We start from the raw sequence: 14,814 nt of genomic DNA on the forward strand, positions 1-14,814 counted from the left end.
CCCTTTTCCCGCCTCCTGGGCGCTTCTCATAAGTCACGTCCCGCAGCGGGCGCCCGCGCTCCCTCCTCTGTGACTCCGAAGGCGCCACGCTCCTCCCTTGCCAGCGATTTCCAGGCACCGCAGATCAGACCCACCATCCCCAAAAGGACCAGCAGTCTCCCTCCCCCTCCCTTTTTCCACCCCCGCCAGCGGCTGACTCAAGAGGCGCCGCCAGACTGACGCAAGGAACAAATAAACTTGCCCCTTCCGCGCTTCTCCCATTGGTAGAAAACCAGGCCCGCCCCCTCCCAAACTTTTCCTGCTGCGCGGAGTTGCGGGGGGGGGGGGAAGAGTGCGAGCGGGGGAGGAGAGGGGGAAGGAGAGACTCCGTCAACCGCCACCTTCCACCGACTTCCTCGTTGCCCGCCGGCCAATCAGGAGGCTGAAATGTCCACCCGTCGCCCAATCCGGAGGGGCGGCTCGGCGTCGGCGACGCGGAACGCCCGGTTTCTGTGATGTAGCGGCTGGGGGGGCGCGGCATCATTGGCTGCCTGGTGTCCCGGCCCCTCCCGCTGAGTGTGGCGGCGGTGGGTGGGGGGGAAAAGGCCGCCTCTTGTCTGTGCGTCTTGATCTGTTTACTCCTCGCGCAGCTGCAGCAGCGCTGAGTGGGTGGCGGCAGCAGCAAGGGAGAGTCGGTAGCGCGGATCGGCACCTCGCAACAGCCCCCGCTTATCTCCCTCAGCTCCTCCGCAGCCTCCCGCAGCAACGAAGCCAACCCCCCACCCCATCCCCCCCCCCTGCGCGCGCACACACAGAGAGTGTGGGGAAAGATAAAGACCGAGTGAGGCCGCGAGGGAACTGTGGAGGGCCATGAAGACGGAGATCTCGTCGGCTGCGGGCTTCATCACCCGCCTCCTCCGGACGCCCGGCGGCATCGGCGACGAGGAGTTGCGCTGCTTCAGCGAGTCCCTCCAGGAGGCGCTGCGAGGTGAGGCGGCGGAGGATAGGGGCGCCCCCATGACTCCCAAACCTCTCTCTCTCCCCCCCCCCCAGCGCCGTTGTTGTTGTTGTTGACGACGACGACGATGGTGATGGGCGAGTTGAAGAAAAAGAGCCCCGAGAACCCCTCAGCCGTCGCACGCGGGGGGTAGGGGAGTCGATGCCTCCCTCCTGCCACAAAGAGGAAGCCACCCCCCAAAAGAAAGAGCCCCCCCCCCCAAGGAACAGAGCAGCCTCTCGTCGCTTCTCTCTCTCTCTCTCTCTCCCCCGCCCCCCCCCCCATTCCCGGGTTGGATTTCGAAATATCTTTCCACAACTCCTAACTGTCCCTGCTATGGGGTTCTTATGGACCACTTTTCCTTTCTCCTTTCCCCCCTCCCCCCCCCCAACAAAAACCCCCACTTCTCAACGATTAAGGAGCTTAAATTCGCCTCAGTTTGAGCCTCTCCGACTTGGAGGAGGAGGAGGCTGGCGACCTGTCTCCTTGGCAGCCCTCCTTTACTTTCAGCGATAAGAGTACTGAGGTCCTCGTTATTTGTGTTTCTAAACAGGCTCCCCCCCCCCCCCTTTTTGTCGTTTTCTCCTCTTCTCTGTGTTTTGAATCCCTCTTCAGGCAAGACAGCTGAAGGACGGGGACTGTGAGCCAGAGGCTGTAACTCTTCTTCCTCTTTCCTTTGTTCCCCCCACCCTCTGCAGACCATTATAAGCACCACTGGTTCCCCCTGATGCCTTCCAAAGGCTCAGGATACCGCTGCATTAGGATCAATCACAAGATGGACCCCTTGATAGGAAAGGCAGCGGGTATGATCGGACTAAGCCACGAGAGACTCTTCCAGCTCCTGCCCAGCGAATTAACTCTTTGGATCGACCCCTTTGAGGTGTCCTATCGCATCGGAGAAGATGGGTCGATCTGTGTCCTCTATGAAGGCCCTCAGCCAGCAGTGAAGAATGCCAAAGCTCTTGAGAGCATGAGCAGCTGTAAAGAGGAGTGGAGAATTGGCAGAGCCAGCCCTTCCAAAAACTACAACATGATGACAGTTTCCAGTTAAAAAAATTCACATTCCCTGTACAATGATGTATGTATGTATCCCGCTTTGATAATGAAGTTAGATGATGTAATTGATATGTTGATTTTCACCCCATAGTCATTAAAGTTGTAGTAGTACTGCCAAATTCTTTGTTTTGTGGCCAAGGGCTAATGTATAAAAACAGTTCTTTAACTGTGTACTTTTTCTGGATTGTATACTGTAAATGAAATTGTACAGTCAAGATGATTGTTTTACAGATTTATATTTTGGAAAAAAAATCCTTGGCTATTTGTAATAAAAATGAAATTAATTTAAATCTTTTTTTTTAACAATGGCTTTTAGTTGGCAGTAGCTATCCCCTACCACCTCTGCATTTATTGAGCAATAATTGGAGGGGGGGGATAGGGAGGAGGCAATGTGGTTGGTGGGAATTAGAAACTCTGACCAACTGGAATTTTTAAACCTCTCTAGTGACTTGGCAGCGCAGACTATTTCAGGATCATAAACACAGCTGAACAGAACAAATATGAATTGTCTAATGTAAATATCCAGGCCAGTTTTTATTCCCAAACAGCTGTCATGCATGGAATCAAATTTCTTGGAAGTAAAGTTCTAGAAATTTACTCCATAGTTCTTTCCCACTTGCCCAAGAAAATACCTTTTTAAACATCTATTTACACCAATAATATTAGATAAAAATAGGTCAGTTAAAACAGAAACATATTTTGGTTTATATAACATCACAGTGAAATAATCTAATGTGTACAGTATGTACATTACAGAATGTACAGTAGTTGTTGTTAAAGCTTTCCTAGAATATCCTGAATCTAGGAATCTGCTGCCCTAAATGGAAATTATTGTCTTGGTCCCAAACACCTTTTGTGGAACTTCCATTCATTTCAGTAGGAGTTATTTTCATATAAAGTTTTTGGGATTAGGGTGCAAATTTAATGTTAGCATGCTGCTTCATGTTTTAAAACATTTTAATCTGTTAACTACTAACTCCCCTTTTTATTTTCTATTTAAACATGTTTCTCATTCACTAAACATTAAACACCACTCAAAATTAAGTCTTTCTGCCCTGCCCCAACAGTCTCCAAAGCCAAGAACTGATCCAAAAGACTACCTTAGATACGCCTAAGGCCTTTGGTCATGCTAAGTGGAATTCTTAGAAGTTTCTGAAAGAGAGCAATGTAGACTATTAGCACATCAACAAACCTAGCAAAATATCACATTAGCATGGTAAAAGAGAAAGTTAAGGGGGCAAGTCTGGGCAAATTCAAAGTGATACTTCCAACTTGGCTGAAAAGGTAGTGGGAGTAGGAAAACTTTTTTAAGTTTAACATTTGATTACGGGAATCTAATGCCTGTTTTAAGTAAGAGTTCTAATAAAAGCTATTTTTAAAACTTAGGATGTAACATTTCAAAATACATAATGAATAAAGTCTGCTTCTGAATAATATATTTCAAGAGATTGGTTCAATTATCTCTTGTTAGCTGACGACAAAGCCCAGTGAATTCAGTGCGGCTTCTCAGTAGGAAGACTTGGGACTGGAAATTCAGTTAACAATTCTGTGCATTGATAACAAAACAAAACTTACTGAAAATCTTTTTATTTTTATTTAGTTAACACTGCTGATTTTTATTGTATTGCAATGATTTTTGGTTCTTGCCAATGAACCAAGTCGCATGAAAGTTATGGTGAGGACCAGACGCTGGAGAGAAAACAGAAAAATAATAATCCTAATACATCTTTTGTTTTCAGACAGGTAAACCTCCGTTTAACTGGAGCTCAAAGAAAGGGAGCAGGGGAACCTCTTATTACTATGAGGCAGGTCTGGTTCTGGAGTTGGGTAGCCTGGGGGGGGGGGTGCTATCAAAGCCACATTAAAAAAACACATTAGAACATCCCTGGAGGAACAAAGATTCTGTTACATTAAAAGGCAGCCATGTGTTGGGAGCAAGAGCCCACAGCAGCCCATGTAGATTCTGGAAGGTTTATAAAGAGTAGGTGCTAGGAGAGACGGGGAGGGACAATCTATTCAACTACAAAAGCCCTAACGGCATCCACCAGGCTTTGGCCAACGTCACTCACAAGAAAAATCTCACCCTTCAGGCAGCCGTAACAGTCTCTGGATTGCTTGGCATTGGTGCCACACATGTCCTTCAGCCATTCACAGAAGAGGTCCTTGTCCTTTAGCACTAAGAACTGCCCCAGAACCATGTAAGCCTTGTCAAAGTCTCTCTTCCAGCTTCCAAGTACATCTCAGTCCCAATGATTCTGTCTGGTGGTCATATTGCCTGCAGCTCTGACTGCTTTCTCACCTCAGCTGTCGCTCCTGCGCCCGCCCCCCGAAATTTCATTTTAGGCTTCTGAATAAATGTTAGTGAGTGGACAATAGGTTGGAAACATTTCTTGTTGGAGCATATTTCCAAGATAATGCTTTAAGCTGTGAGCCTTGTTTTTTATATACCTAAAACCAAGAATATTGATTGGCAGTAACAACAGTTTTTCTATTAGATACGGGTATTATACATAGAAAATGAAGAAATTTGAATTTTAAGTAACATAAAGGCAATCTTCTGATACCAAGACTCTGGACATTTTACAATTACTTCCCAAATGCTTTCTTATGCTCTCATAGACAGATCCATGAAGGAGAAGACCTTGTTTCTACCATTACTGATAGAAGTAGTGTGGTTCAGAATATCAACTGGAAACAGCAGGATTAGAGAAGTCCTACTTGTGGTCTTCCCATAGGTGTCCGTTGGCCACTGTGAGAACAGGATGCTGAACTAGATGAATCATTGGCCAAATCCAGGAGACTGTTCTTATGTTCCTTGGCAATATGATTTCTGATGTGAGTTACAAAGCAGCAGTTCTGCTACTGTACATAAGGAGAGCTGGATTGTTACCTAATTCAGAGAGGAGGTTTAAACACTTCTGTGCAAGGCAAAATGTTGCAGTACAATCTTATACATGCCTACTTAGAAGTAAGTTCCATCAAATTCAGTGGAAAACTTGCATCGGCAGCTGAAGAGTCACAAAAAATTATGGGTGGAATTCAACATGGTGCGAAGGCAAGCTTTCCGTTAGCACAAGGATATCTCCTTGTGCCACAAATACCCCCCTCCTCCCCTGTGTGCCCCCGAAATATGTTCTAGGAGTTCCCCCAACCCTTTGAAGCAGAATTGGAGACCATGCAAGGTGTGTGCAGGGGAGGCAGAGGTGAGGAAATTCCTGTTGGCGCAAGTGAAAATTGTTCCACTTAGGCATTTATTTAGTTGACTACTGTCTTGTGTTTGTAATATTTATTACCAGTATGTTGTAAATGTGCATGTAAAAGGTACACATGCTATCAATGGGAGATAACCAAATGGGAGATAACCAACATTAGTCATACTCACAGAAGACTCGTTAAAATCAATGGACAAATTGGATTTCATCCTATATGGGTATAGAGGATTTCACTTCATAATACATATGAGTTTCTAGGAAGTTCTGTCAAATTTATAAGAATATATAACCTTAAGACTGGTATGGTATGGGGATGGTATGGGGATGAGGGACCAACTGCCTTCTCTTGCGGGGGCCCAATTAGTGCCATTGCCTTCCGTTAAGAGTTTGGGTGTAATCCTTGACGCCTCCCTTTCCATGGAGGCGCAGGTTACAGCAACAGCTAAGGCGACATTTTTCCACCTTCGCTGCATCAAGCAGTTGGTCCCTTACCTTTCCCGCCCCGACTTGGCCACAGTGATCCATGCGACGGTCATCTCCAGGCTTGACTACTGTAATTTGCTCTACGCGGGGCTGCCCTTGAAGCTGTCCCAGAAACTCCAGTGGGTACAGAATGCTGCAGTGAGGCTCCTCACGGGGTCTCTGCCATGGGAGCATATTCACCCAGTGCTTTTCAAGCTGCACTGGCTCCCGGTGGAGTACAGGGTCAGATTTAAGGTGCTGCTTTTGACCTTTAAAGCCCTTCACGGCCTAGGACCCTCGTACCTACGGGACCGCCTCTCCTGGTATGCCCCACGGAGAGCCTCAAGGTCCATAAATAACAACACCCTAGTGGTCCCAGGCCCTAAGGAAGTTAGATTGGCTTCAACCAGAGCCAGGGCCTTTTCAACTCTGGCTCCAGCCTGGTGGAACGCTCTGCCTCATGAGACCAGGGCCCTGCAGGATCTGATTTCTTTCCGCAGGGCCTGTAAGACAGAGTTGTTCCGCCTGGCCTTTGGCTTGGAGCCAATTTGATTCCCTCCCTCCCTCTCTCTTTTTTTTTTTTTTCCTTTTCCTTCTCCTGCGATGAGGCTACATTTTAATATTTTAATGTTCCATTATTTTAATGTTGTATTTTATTTTTGTTTTTAAGTTGTAATCATTCATCTTGTTTTTATTATTGCTTGTAAGCCGCTCTGAGCCCGGCCTTGGCTGGGGAGGGCGGGGTATAAATAAAAAATTATTATTATTATTATTATTATTATTAAGACTGGTCTTAACTAGGGTTTGAAATATATATATGTTACACAGCAGCATGGAATTCCATATAATCATTATTTATGTTTGATTTTAGCCTTGAGACACCAAAAAGTGCTATGTATTCAATGTACTTCCCTAAGTGTAAGACTTTTTTCTGAATTAGATACCTATTTGTCTTCAAACATTATGTGTTGTAATGCAATGTTCTATATTATTTCCTTCGTACTGCAATCCTCTCAGAGTAAGTCCCATTGAATATAGTGATACTTTTAGTAAATATGTATAGGATTGCACTATCACTAGAATTTCTCTGCTAGTGTTATTGTAGATATAGTTCTAGTAAAAGCACACTTTTAAAAAGCTAATGTAGTATAATTATAAACTACTTCATTAGGCCAACTCAGGTTTGTTTAATACACACAAGCGTTGGGGAAAAGATATGGTACAATGACATATTTAAATCTACCTATCTGCTTATATAAAAACTTGCATAAAATTACAGAAATAAAAACAAGATCAATTCTGACAGAAATGATTGTGTGAAAAAATATTATGTGAAAATAAGTGAAAATAAAGACTAATTATTAGTCTTTATGATCTATCTTGTAAAATCTACACCCAAAACCAGAGAAATGCTGTAATTTTAATATTTATTAGGTGACACCCACTTATGACTGTCCACTGAAAAAAGGAATCTGCCAGCAGAACAAGGTCATTTTCCAAACAAGGAAGGCCATTTCTGACGATACTCTTCCCACCCTCTGCAGCACCCTGATGCATCTAAAAGTCTGTCCAGATATCTAGAATTTTGATGTGTGTTTTAAGTTTATCGTTGATTACATTTTTAATCTGTTTTAAGTTTATTGCTGATTACATTTTAAAAAATGCTTTAAATAGTTGTTTTTAACAATAATTTTACGGTTTTCTTTTTTGCAAACTGCTTGAGGGGTTTTTTTCAATCAAGCAATATAGACATTGTATGAAATAATGATAAATAAAAACAGTTCCAGAGGGCGAGAGATGAAACGGGGGGGGGGGGGAGTGTCACAAAAATGACCCCCTTCCCCAATGAGACTGCTGCCATCTATGAGTGGGCAGTCATTGAATGTCAGCCAACAGAAAAGTCCAGGAGAAAGGAATAAAATCCAAATGTAAAAGCTAGACCAAACAACCAGCGTGGAAAAAGCTGGAGATGTTTTACATATGGTGGAAAGTAACAAGGATGTGGGTGTTTGTGTGTTTTTAAAACAGCAACTCTGCTACAATATAAATCCCAAGATATTCCAGGGGTGTCTACTATACCATTAGTATCTGTTGCCTTAGATGTTTTGTTTTTATTGCTGCTGTTTTTGCTTCTACCATACTGACGATAAAAGAATTTGAAAGTTCCACAATATAACTGGATGCTGGATGCGAGTAGCTCTTTTGCAATTGAAAATGACTGGCTTGACATGACTAAGGATTACACAGGAAGAAACACTAGATCTCAAAAGGTAAAAGCAGAAAGGGCGGGGGGGGGGGGGACACTCAGTCAACAGAAACTATGAAGTATCTTTTTTCTGCAATACCCTGTTTTTTTTAAAGTCATATTTGGGTAGATCCTAATGCAGTTGCTGGAATTCAATGGAAAAGAACTGCATGCAATTCAAAACATGGAACACCCACCTGTATGACAAACCAAGTTAATATCTCTATTAGGTAGTATTAGGTATTAAGTAGAATCTCTTGGTAGCGACTTTGTTCTCTGCCAAGGCTGGCATTAGGGCTACGCATCATTTGGGACCTGTCAAGGTTCACAGCCCTGCAAGGGGACCACGGCTGACCCTCCAAGCCTCCTTCTCTTCCTCCTTGCTGTGCTTTCACTGCCTGTTCACCTGCCTTTCCTGAGCAAAAGGGAGGAGATAAACCAGCATCTTTCAGTTGCCCTGTGCTTTCCCCCTCTCCCCAATCTGCCCAGAGGCAGAGTGCAAGTAAACAGGCACTGTGGGCTTCATTGAGGAGATGGCCCCTCAAGGCCCCCCAAGGCCCCTCAAAACTTGGAGCCAATACCATTCTCTACAGCCCATGCACTATTCTTCCTGTTTCAGGACTAGGTTACACCTATTTCTCATTCTCATTTACTATGAAATAGATTTGCAGAAAGCAGGCGTAACTCCCGGAAAGTGCTTTTGACCTCTGCCTTTCCTTGTCCCCACAGAGACACAATTAACTTCCTGAACTTACCCTAACCACACAATGCTGTGATTACCTGTTTTGATGTCTGAACCCCTTGCCTCAGCTAATGCAGCAGGATTTTTTAATTGATAACTTTTGAGAAATATATATAAAAAAACACTTGGTAGCATTTAATTAAGCCGATCTTTCACATTCACTTGTGGCGGATGTGCCATGGAGAAGGGGGTGACTATCAGAGACGAAGTTTCTCCTACCCAGTGGCGTAGCATGGGGGTGCAGGGGGGGCCGGCCACACCGGGCGCAACATCTGGGGGGGCGCGCTCACCGCCTCCGGAGTCGCCGAAGAGCCTCGGGCGCAGGCTGTAGCAGAGCCCCATGTCTCGCGGAACCGACGAGCTGTGCGCGCGTCCGGGCTGAAGGCGTCCGGCAGGCAGCGGCTCTCAGTGCTCGCTGTGGTCCCCGCGCGTCAGGGCCGCGGAGGGCGCGCCAGGCAGCCCCTCCTCACAGCCCCACCGCCGCTGCTGCTGCAGTTGCTGGGCCATGTTGCATTTTCCTCGCCTCTCTGCCCTCCTCCTCCTCCGGGTGAGCGGCGTCGTTTGGGCGGCAGCGCCAGCGGCAACTCGCCTCAGATCACCTGACACGGACCCGCCGCTACCGTGGCTACCTTACCGTAAATACCCCAGCCCAGGCAGCAGCAAGAAGAAGCTGGCAGCGGCGGCAGGTTAGGGGTTAGGGGCGCAAATTACTTGCCTTGCCCCGGGTTAGGGGGCGCAAATTACTTGCCTTGTCCCGGGTGCTGACAACCCACGCTACGCCGCTGTTCCTACCTAACAGTATTTATTGCTCACTGAGGGCCTTGCCCTGAGTGCATTGTAGTTGGACATTTGATTGACCAGGACACAGGATTTGGCTTTCTCCATAGTGGTGTCCAGATTGTGGACTTCCCTCCTCTGAGCATTCTGATTGGTCCCCTAACTATTGGCATTAAGATGGAATATTAAGACCTTTTTGTTCTGTTGCATCTTTGTTATTCCCTTTTTGGTTGTTTTATGCTTCTGCTGTAGCCTGTCAATTTTTTGTTTCTGTTCTTGGATATTATTTTATTACTGAGTGTATCTTGTAGGTTGTTGAAAATTATGTTGTGAGCTACACTGAGGGCCTTTGGAATGGAAGGCAGGTAAAAATATTAAATAAATACATAAACAAATAAACAATATAAATAAGCTGTATGTATTTAAAGCGTTCTCTGTTGTGACCACTCAAAAAAGTGAACTTTTAATGTACATGCAGAGATGCCTACACAACAGAGTTGATAGAGTTTTTAGCAAAGAAACAGGCTACCATATGATCAGCCATCATAATCACTGTTATCCTCACATACACTGTTCCTAATTGTTATGCCCATGTCCAGCATAACAGCAGGGCTGTTATGTTCTTATGTTATCTATTTTTGGTGACATGGGTGAAATTGTGCAAATTCAGCATTATATTGGCCAAAAAAATTAGTACTATGACAGCAAGGGACAAATTGTGAAATTAAATGGAATGCAACAAGAGTGACTGGTGCATGAACACATTTCTGAGATTTTGTCTGAAGGCCTTATAGGGCCATTTTTGTTTGTGAAATAAATAAAACACATCAAAAAGTACACAAACAAATAGAACAATTTCCACATAAATCATAGATCTAAAATAAATATACAAAAAATAATATCAATAACAGCAACAACTCCCCAGCAAAATAACCCAAACAATACCCCAGCCCAATAGTCTCTTCTGCAGCCTCAGCTTTTGTAGCTGGAGTCAGTCAGGACTTCACCCTCCCTGGCCAAGTGGGAAAGGGCTGCAAGGCAGGGAGTAGGTCTTCCAGGATTCCCAGCCAATATGGCAACACTCCCACATGACTAGACAGCATCTTGACATTTTTTAAAATTAGTCATCAGAGCTGTATCAATCACATTGTTGTCTTTGTGTCTCATGGGATTAATCATCGGAAACATGTTTAAAACTGAGTCATTTGCTAACACCTTTAACCAATCCTGAGAATAGTTGGAGTTGCTGATTAAAAACTACTACTGGGATTCCTGTCCTTATGACAAACAGAAGATGGTTAGCAGTCCCTCCCTCACCTACCCTGCTCACAAACACATCTAGCTTCCAAATTCTGGCTTGTTTGGGAGCTGTTAACTATAGTTCCTGGGACGCAGGTGGCGCTGTGGTCTAAACCACAGAGCCTAGGGCTTGCCAATCAGAAGGTCGGCTGTTCGAATCCCCGTGATGGGGTGAGCTCCCGTTGCTCGGTCCCTGCTCCTGCCAACCTAGCAGTTCAAAAGCAAGTCAAAGTGCAAGTAGATAAATAGGTACTGCTTCGGCGGAAAGGTAAACGGCGTTTCCGTGCGCTGCTCTGGTTTGCCAGAAGTGTCTTAGTCATGCTGGCCACATGACCTGGAAGCTGTACACTGGCTCCCTTGGCCAATAAAGTGAGATGAGCGCCCAACCCCAGAGTCGGCCACGACTGGACCTAATGGTCAGGGGTCCCTTTACCTTTACCTTTAACTATAGTTCCCACTTCCCACATATTGAGGAGCTATGCTTAACTATATAGCTTTCTGATTCATTTCCCTGCTCACATAAAGGGAGCAGCCAAGCAGGAGCAAAGTGTGTTTGAGTGTGTGTGTGTCCATGCTTGCCTGTGCCTGAATTTGATCATGAGAACCAAAACACAGAGCACAAGCTTTATAAAAGTCTTCACCTCCTTACCTGCCTTCCATTATAGACCCTATAAAGTACTGTAAATCTAAATCCCATTATCTTCCTTAACAGGAATAAAACCAAAATTAGTATTGGTCTTTGTCTTGTTGGATAATGATCTATCCTAAACGCAGGACTGGTTTCAAATCCTCTAGGGTTCCATTCCTAGTTCTGTTTATTCAAACCACAGATACAGCCTTAGATTTAAAGATTCTGACCTGTCAGAGCTCATTGGAGCTCTGTGTACAGCTGATTGTTACCAAGTGATTGCAAGTAAATCCTGGCATGTGATGCATATATGTTGCTTGCTTGAGGTGAAACAGGGGCTCCATTCATAGAAACACTTATTGTGTAAGATGCATTTCTGCTGTACATTAGTATTTTATTGTTTGTACCGAAATATGCAAACTGTGAGATGGTTCACACAAACAGACATGGAATAAAATACAGAAAGCGTGTTTAAACGAGCATTTAAACGTTGCAAAAAACCCACTGAAACTTGAGATAATTATGCAAAGCATGTTCGACAAAACCATTATGGGTTTGGATAAGGGTGGTAGAATTTTTAAAGTCTACTCACCACCTCTATATTTGACCTGAATTTGTGAATTTCAGCAGCAGCATTAAACATATTATTTTACAAAACAGCTGCCTTATCATTGTAACCCAGAGTCTCTTGTGGTTTGTCCTCCTGTTTTTATCCTCTAATGTGTTTGTCTTTACTGCAGCTGCATCTGTTCCTGGGCTGATGAAATATTACTGAAAACAGCAGCGAGGCCCAAACCCTTTTTTCAATTGCTGCGTTGAATGATTGTTCTGTTGAGCAGAACGTCCCCCACTCGGTACATGTGCTAGACTAATTATATTGAATATGACTGCATTGACTGCAGCGGGTGCACTTCACCAGCCCAGTGACCTAAATAAAAGTCTGTATGCATCTGTGTCTTTTATTCCCTTTGACTTAACGTCCATTTTAGTTTTATTTCCAAAGCGTATGATTTGTTTCCTATAGTGTCTGAAGAAAATCTCTTTTAAAGAAACTCCTTGTATATATTACTCACAACCATTTTTCTACCATTCTGAAAGTCCTTGTTTGAGACATTGAACTGTTTTGTATCAATATACCATATGCTTTTGGCTGCAATTCTGTACACTCTTACTTAGGAATAAGTCTAATGGACTTAACTTCTTCACAGACATATATAGGATTGCACTGGTAGTCTTGCCTTGTAGAACCCCCAATTTGCAGAATCCCAAATTGTCTTGTAGAACCACAAATTTAGAAAAATGTAAATCTGATTTTCATGATGTTATGTTAGGACTGGGAAGGTGTACCGAATTAAGGGAGGGAAGCAAGAGTTTGTTATCACTAATAACATCAAAATGGACCCCATGGTTTCCAGCTTCTTGTTTCTTGTGCACTAAATTTCACATTTTCCAGTGCTTGGAAATGTTAATGTTTATGCAGAGGTTTACGGTATGTATGTCAAGTGCCTGAGGCTCCTTTGACCTGTGCTAGCAGTTGGAACTTTATCATTTGTTATTTTCTTTCTGAGCTCTCTGCTTATGTATTTAAGTCCAGATTATTTATTTTGTAATACTGAATTTATGCTATGTTTGCTAAATGATTTTTGTCCCATTTGAATGTATTGATATGTGTTGTAAACTGACTTCTAGGCCTCCACCCCAATGCTTTGTACTTTGATAAGCAATTTTTTTGGATCTGCTTTGGACACAGCTCACTGTGGAAAGGTGGCATATTAAAAAACCTCAAAAAACCTCAAACCTATTAAAAAACCTCAAAAAAGCTAAAAAAGCCAATGCAATTCTGGGCTGCATCAATAGGAGTATAGCATCTAGATCAAGGGAAGTAATAGTGCCACTGTATTCTGCTCTGGTCAGACCTCACCTGGAGTACTGTGTCCAGTTCTGGGCACCACAGTTCAAGAAGGACACTGACAAACTGGAACGTGTCCAGAGGAGGGCAACCAAAATTGTCAAAGGCCTGGAAACAATGCCTTATGAAGAACGGCTAAGGGAGCTGGGCATGTTTAGCCTGGAGAAGAGGAGGTTAAGGGGTGATATGATAGCCATGTTCAAATATATAAAAGGATGTCACATGCAGGAGGGAGAAAGGTTGTTTTCTGCTGCTCCAGAGAAGCGGACACGGAGCAATGGATCCAAACTACAAGAAAGAAGATTCCACCTAAACATTAGGAAGAACTTCCTGACAGTAAGAGCTGTTCGACAGTGGAATTTGCTGCCAAGGAGTGTGGTGGAGTCTCCTTCTTTGGAGGTCTTTAAGCAGAGGCTTGACAACCATATGTCAGGAGTGCTCTGATGGTGTTTCCTGCTTGGCAGGGGGTTGGACTCGATGGCCCTTGTGGTCTATTCCAACTCTATGATTCTATGACCTCAGCCAATCAGGTAGCCTGGCACAAGATTCCATAGGCCACATCATTTAGCCAGTAGGAAGCCAGTATGTAAATTTAAAAAAAAATAAAATAAAAATTGAAGCAGAATATTATTTTCAATTTAATCAATTGGCTTTCTTGAACGAAAAAGGAAACAATAGATGGTATATCAGATGTCTTTACTTCTACCCAGTGAAAAACATCTAGCGAAGGACCATGAAAGATGTCAGTATGTACAACACACTGAAAATAAAGCACTTTTAATCAGCATGAAAAGAAAACATAGTAATAAACAGTGAGAATTATGTCACAGCAAGGAGTCATAGCGTTCAGCAATTACTGATCTGCTTTGTGCATTATTCTTGATTGCCAATTCACAGAAATCATTTTTGTCAGTAGCATTTTGAAAGAAGGTGGTGAATAAAAACAGCAATAAAATTACGATCATGTAGGCTGATAGTGCAAAGCTGAATCTTGCCACCACTGCATAAAGAATGAAAGGGATGTAGCTGATTCCATGACAAATATTTTCATTGTTCTCTATGAAGAACAATTTCCTGGTTCCTCTGTGATGTGGCACGGGGATAAAATCAGGCATCTAATATATCAAGAAATTTCTCCCCACCCCCTTTCTTCTTTTACTCTTAGTAAAATTTCTTTAAGCAATTTTAAATGTATACATTTATTTTTCCCACACATGCTTTCTTTTTAAGTGCACGTGCAGTAAAATGAATGGTACAGCTCCTCATTCTATGAATAGTTATTATTTCTTTTCTAGAACAAGACTGGGTTTCCTTTGCTCTGAATTCTTTTTAAATATAGTGTTCAAACTGTTCAGAAAATTACTATTATATATGTGCTGTAGGGCAAGTGGGGGCAGAGCCAAGCAAAATGTTTGGAAGTTCAAACATGTCTTTGGGACATTTAGGCTAAAGCACCAACAATACATATTCTGTGAACCACCCTAAGATCTTATGATGAAGGGTGGTTT

General features: G+C 43.6%; 1 protein-coding gene and 1 long non-coding RNA gene across 2 annotated transcripts; both read left to right on the forward strand.

The window, feature by feature from the left end:
• Window positions 1-552: 552 nt before the first annotated feature.
• Window positions 553-2,322, forward strand: LOC307210569 (protein BTG1-like). Its single transcript, XM_079966546.1, has 2 exons — window positions 553-967; window positions 1,675-2,322. Exons 1-2 carry the CDS (start codon window positions 850-852, stop codon window positions 2,025-2,027), a joined length of 471 nt encoding a protein of 156 aa, XP_079822672.1. The 5' UTR covers window positions 553-849; the 3' UTR covers window positions 2,028-2,322.
• Window positions 2,323-3,963: 1,641 nt separating this feature from the next.
• LOC307209746 lies at window positions 3,964-12,346 on the forward strand. Its single transcript, XR_013835744.1, has 3 exons — window positions 3,964-4,867; window positions 7,860-7,976; window positions 12,138-12,346. It is a non-coding gene; the product is annotated as an uncharacterized lncRNA (long non-coding RNA).
• Window positions 12,347-14,814: the final 2,468 nt, after the last annotated feature.

Source organism: Podarcis cretensis (genome assembly GCF_951804945.1).
Source record: "Podarcis cretensis genome assembly, chromosome: 2".
Lineage (NCBI taxonomy): Eukaryota > Metazoa > Chordata > Lepidosauria > Squamata > Lacertidae > Podarcis > Podarcis cretensis.

What these genes read in the sequence shown, in the direction of transcription:
- LOC307210569 (XM_079966546.1), top strand. Translation starts at nt 850, where the DNA reads ATGAAGACGGAGATCTCGTCGGCTGCGGGCTTCATCACCCGCCTCCTC. An exon ending in CCTCCAGGAGGCGCTGCGAG is followed by an intron (nt 968 to 1,674) that starts GTGAGGCGGCGG and finishes CACCCTCTGCAG; the next exon opens with ACCATTATAAGCACCACTGG.